Consider the following 5,572-nt stretch of genomic DNA (forward strand, 5'->3'; position numbering starts at 1 on the left):
CTGGTTGTACTGTATACGCCGCCGCACGGCAAACCAGGCGAAATCCCAGCGCACATCACGTGTGCCCTCCTTCCGTCCGTCCGGGGCAATAAAAAAGGCGAGCGAGTAAATTTCGCAGGGTAGCGGCCGCGCTTATTCCGGCGCAGGACGAGACACGCGGTTGCCGCATGCCCGCACCGCCCACCCGCGCCATCAGCGTGCACTCCACCGCCGCTGAAGCAAAGCAGCAGCCAGACAAAGACCTCGGGAAGAGGGAGGAGCCTTTCCTACCTGGCGCGCGGCGCCCGAGGATCTGACCCGCCCTCATGAGGAAGGCGCAGCAGCAGGGGACGCCGGCGCCGGGGGTGGTGGCGTCGCCGGCATCCAGTTTCCGGCAGCTCGACGACGCCTTCCTGCAGGTCAGTCAGTACGCCTACCCGAACAAATTATCTCTGCATAGTAGGTCCTAGGCACTGAGGAGTGAGGATCGATCGAACAGTACGTGACGCCGCTCTGCTCTGCCGGCGTTCCATGCTTCCATCGCCGGGCCGCTCTGCTCTGCCGCCGTTCCATGCTTCCATCGCCGGGCGGGCTATGCTCGTGTACTCCTTGCCGCCGCCGCCGCCGCCTACTGGGTTCCCGGCTTACTCCGCTGCATTTTTTTTTCTTTTCTTCCTAGAGTAACACGCTTCGTTGCAGACTTGCAGTGCAGTCGCTAGGGAGATTTCCTGCATGCTTTCTGAATAACACAGGCTCGTAACTGACGCCTGATGGTTTAGGATAGGGATGCTCTGAATTTTCCGGCGACGACGCAGGCGTTCAGTGCCGCGTTCGCAACCGAAATGGATTATGATAGATATTATACAACATTGTCGTGGCTACTTTTTCATACAAGGTTATCCAATTAATGAATATGCCACGTTCCAACAGAAGCTAATTCACTCTTCTCACCACCGCTCGTTCAAAACCCCGAGTGCTGGCTGGCTGAGACTAGAGCAGGAATTTTACACATATGCTGCCATGTCAAATGAAACAACTCGTGTCGACGAGGAACCGGTATGCATGTGACAGTACTTCGATAGATTTATCATGTCTCCATGATTGGAATGCAGTTGATAAGGCGTCAAGCTTAAAAAAAAAATGCCCTATGTTGGATTTTTTTAGCATCAAAATTTCAACTTAAGTCCTTGCTCTCAATAGAATGAATGGGTACACAGATTACAATATGTGCTTTCTATTTAACAACCCGTGTGGCAAAATTCAACGAGGTTAGTGATGAACAAGGATGCGCTAGCTGCTTCCAGATTGTATAACTAGCACAATGGTACACCAGATGTACATTTGTACTACAAGTCTGTACAAACTTCTACATTTGTCAGAATGTTGATTTATACATTTCGGACAGCAATTTTTCTCAGCAAAAAACACGAGATGTACATTCCGTTAGATTTCTATTAAAAGTATGCATCAAAGCTGAATGGAATATATATAGCTACCTTCATTTTCCACGAATTTTAATTGTATCTTGCTATGGATTTACAACTCCTAAAATAAAATAAAATAAATTGTCTATGTTTGTAGTGCTAAATATGGATCCAAAACTCAACCACAAACTTTCTTACTTCTTAGTATCCAATGCTAGCCTGCATAGTGATGTTCCCTTCTTTTACTGAAAATATCTTTCTTAGGCATATACCTCTACACCAACTACTTTTTTGCTCCCACTACTGTGAATCACAACACAGTCTATCCTACTTTCACTTATTACCTGTTGACTTCGTGTTCATTTTTTTATTGCCTAGGATTTACTTTTTATATCTTTTTTTGTTTCAGAAACAAACAAAAATCTGGCTTGGTGAAGTTCTCCATCTTAGGTTTGATGAAGACATTTTGGTCGCTGACCTTCTTGGTGATGGAGAGTTGCTGTAAGATTCTTGTTTCTTCCCCAGTCCTTCATATATGAACAAATGCTTAATGCTCTGCATAATTTTAGTATGTAGAGCACTTCCTAGCATGGAACTCGGTATTACTTCATAGGATTTTGTAAGAATTTTACTGCTGTCGTGTGCAACTAATGATGTCTATATTTGTAAAAAATGATATGTTTGATCTCAGCGGTTGATATTCTTTAGCTAATACCTAATAGTTTTTCATGGGGTCACTGATTCACTAGATGCTGCATCTATCAACAACTACTGACAGTAGATGTCCAAAAAAACCTACAGAGATGCATTGAAGCAATTTATAGTTGGAGTACTGATGATCGAAACTATCTCTAGCTGTTATCACCGTATTTATCTAAAAAATCAGCTTTGTGCATCTACATTTCCCTTTAGGATCCGAGTTAATTATGTGGTTTCCATAGTATTGAATTATGCATGCATTTTCTTTGTCTAGCTGAATTGTCATAGTAGCTACCTTATTTTATATGGAAATAATCCAAGTAGTTCCATGTTCTGACACTTCTTTTATTTCATTAACTATCGCTAACGTTTTTTTGATTCTGCTTGTTATATGTATGCTGACAGATTTCAAGTTTCGAAATTATTATGGAAAAGGCTGCTGAGAAAGAACAATGAACAGCTCAAACAATCAAAAGTTTATATGTATGAGAGAACATCTTTTGGTAAAAGCAATGGGAAATATATGCCCTATCCAAAGGTCGACTCGTTTCTAAAGGTATTGGTAATTTCATGTCCCTTTGATGCTGGTTAGTACCCCTCGACGCGCATAATTGGAGACCTGTCCAAAGATTCCACCGCACAGTTTAGCAGTCCCCCTCTTTTTCCCCAGAAAGAGGCAATGTCATATCATTTACTGGCTTGATATTTCTTTTCTGAAAGGGCATCTTATCATAATATTTTTTATTTTCCAGATATGCCAGATTCTTGGTTTAGCTGGGATTGATTTGTTTACACCTTCCGACGTGGTCGATAAAAGAAATGTACGGAAAGTCTGTATGTGCATACGTTCTCTATCTAAAAAGGCTAGTATGATGCACCTTAATGTAAGTCCTAGATCTGAATGCAACCTATCTAAACAGTTCTTTCAGCCTAATTACCGTTGATCAATGCAAGCTGTATTGTTATAACGAATATTTCTGCTGCCTGGTGGCAGGTGCCTGATTTTGATATTGTAACTCGCACAATAGCCATGCCCAACTATATTGTTGGAGGCATCCGCAAAAGTCTGGAGCAACCGCAGCGCAGTTCATCCTGGTCGAGTGGACACAGTCCGCGTGCCAATTCTGAAGTATGGCATCATCTTGCAACTCTCTGAATACGATTTCTTTACTTTGCTTTGCATGCTCTAGCTGACTAATCATGTGCTTAACATTAATACTGTTCGTTTCATCGCCATTTTCAACAGAGCATATTTGGAGAACAGAACGGGGACACACAGTACGACTCTGATGAAGCAGAGAGCAAAATCTTTCCGCTAGAACCTCAGAACTCTGTTGGCGAAGACGATGCTGCTGAGCTTCTGCAATTAGGAAAAGCCCACAAGGAAGCACGTGAAGGCTATGGAGATAACGGTCATGACATCCCTGAAGAGAAGTCGCTAGCTGAATCAGTGGGATCGCTTGACTTTGGCGGTATGGACATGGATTCTGTGGATTCAGCACCCTCTCAGAACGACCAACTGCGCCGTTGTTCTGCTGAATCTTCAACAAACGGTCATTTAGTGCTTGACAGTAGCAAGATTGATCTGGATGCTCCTACGGCCGAAGTTTCTGAAATGATTCGTGATGGACATATCGAACCTTCGCATTATTCTGTTGAGGGAAGTGGCGAAAGATTCGCTGATAATCTGCAGAAAGAAGGTGACAACGACCTCCAGAAGGATACTAGCACCACTGATCAACAGTGTGATGCTCCCGCCTGTGACAGGGAATCCGTATGTTCAAGCTGTGAAGAACCGAAACTGGGATTAAACGGAGAGCCACCTGAGTCGAGGTTGAGTTCAGAGTCAGGTTTAACCCCAGGAGTTACTATGGGTGGCCAATTGCCAGCAGCTTCTGAAGATGATACCACGAGCCAAGGGCTGAAACATGAAATCAGCACTGGGGATCACATGGTACCTCCTTATATGTTAAGCATTTTTAGATACTATTCTTACTATTCTTACAGTACTAACTTTTAAATCTGAGATGCTACGGAAACATGCTAAGCATTTCTTACCATCCAGGATTCTACCAAGTCTGAAGACAGAGCAGTGAAACCGCAAGATACAGTTGAGAACAAAAACACTGATGGTCATAAGACCGGGAACAGTGCTCCCAAACCTGGGAATAATGGGGTGCTAAAGTCAGTTGCTGGAGGAATCACGCTCGTTGGGGCGGTGTTCTTCATAGCTCATCTAAGGTATGTGAGCATCAGAGATTAATCTGACTTGACAAGCGTGGCATTCGTAGATCTTCTGAAACAATCCATTTGTGCTGCAGGAGAACCAAGGGGGCAAGCTTTACAGCAATTTTACCTTCACTTTCTAAGAAGTCAGTTCAGAGCGACTCGAGGGCAAAGAACGTAGACAACGGGAAGACAACCGAAGTGTACCCTGGCGGATGGCTGAAGGTCTAAGCGGGATGGGCATGCTGAATTGTTGATTGATAATTGGTCGCAGTTTGGAAGCTTATCGTGTAAATACATAGACCAAGTGACGTAAAATTAAAGGTGATATACAGAGACCAAGTGACCAGCGTTTTGTTTATAGTCGTAGCAGTTTTAAGCTTAGCCGCCCAGTTCGGTTATGTATGCTGCATCAGGTGACATAAAGTTAAAAGTGATATATATACCGTTGCTCTTCCCGTGTAAAGAATTGTAGAAATTATTAATCCAATTTTTGTTTGAAACCAAGGCTCCCCAAGCCTTTCCCTACACGAAAAACGAGCTACCGACAGCTTCTCGATTACAATGACAAATAGTCGCCCCACCAAACATCTTTCGGCAATCATCTATCACCACCGGATTAAGCACAGTCTGTACCACTTCCATCCAATCACTCTCGATCGAATGGATGCCCAAATGCTCAGCCACATCCCGTCCCATCCCTGGCGCCTCTATCGATTGAACATCCATGGTAGATTGAATGAAATCACTTTTTGCTGCAATAAACATACATTTTGATTTCCGAATTAACCTCTGGTGCCTGAATCCACATCGAAAGCCGCATCAACGTTCATTTCTATAACACCCGAAGCAAGGGAGAGATGCTGGTGTCTTCTTCCTCGCCAAGGCATTAGCCATTACCCCACGGATAGATAGGGCTGATCTTTAAGTTTTCCCAAACTTCTTTTCATGAACATTCCACTGTCGTTGCCACCAGATATAGCAACATGCAACCATAATCATATCACAGCTGCATTTGGTTCGCGCAATTCCACACCACCCGGTTTATCAGAACAGATCAATTCCTCAAGAATCGCAGTCGCTAGTCGATCGCCAGGACATTACTCTCCAGACAAGATATCTCCAAATCTCTCTTGAACAGTCACATAAGAACGACATATGCGAAAAGTGTCTTTGGCTCTTGGACACCCAATACTCCTGCTGTTTTAAAAAATCAAAAATCATACATATTTGTTTCAAAAAAT

General features: G+C 43.6%; 1 protein-coding gene across 1 annotated transcript; it reads left to right on the plus strand.

The window, feature by feature from the left end:
- Positions 1-305: 305 nt before the first annotated feature.
- On the plus strand, positions 306-4,831 carry LOC124697191 (protein OPAQUE10-like). Its single transcript, XM_047229819.1, has 8 exons — positions 306-398; positions 1,813-1,904; positions 2,508-2,658; positions 2,855-2,986; positions 3,097-3,231; positions 3,349-4,056; positions 4,168-4,343; positions 4,424-4,831. The coding sequence occupies exons 1-8, from the start codon at positions 306-308 to the stop codon at positions 4,557-4,559; spliced, it is 1,623 nt and encodes a 540-aa protein (XP_047085775.1). The 3' UTR covers positions 4,560-4,831.
- The last annotated feature ends 741 nt before the right edge of the window (positions 4,832-5,572 follow it).

This window comes from Lolium rigidum, chromosome 3 (assembly GCF_022539505.1).
Source record: "Lolium rigidum isolate FL_2022 chromosome 3, APGP_CSIRO_Lrig_0.1, whole genome shotgun sequence".
Lineage (NCBI taxonomy): Eukaryota > Viridiplantae > Streptophyta > Magnoliopsida > Poales > Poaceae > Lolium > Lolium rigidum.

Coding starts and splice junctions, on each gene's coding strand:
- LOC124697191 (XM_047229819.1), top strand. CDS start 306: ATGAGGAAGGCGCAGCAGCAGGGGACGCCGGCGCCGGGGGTGGTGGCG. Junction 2,659..2,854: donor AGGTCGACTCGTTTCTAAAG/GTATTGGTAATT, acceptor TTTATTTTCCAG/ATATGCCAGATTCTTGGTTT. Junction 2,987..3,096: donor CTAGTATGATGCACCTTAAT/GTAAGTCCTAGA, acceptor GCCTGGTGGCAG/GTGCCTGATTTTGATATTGT.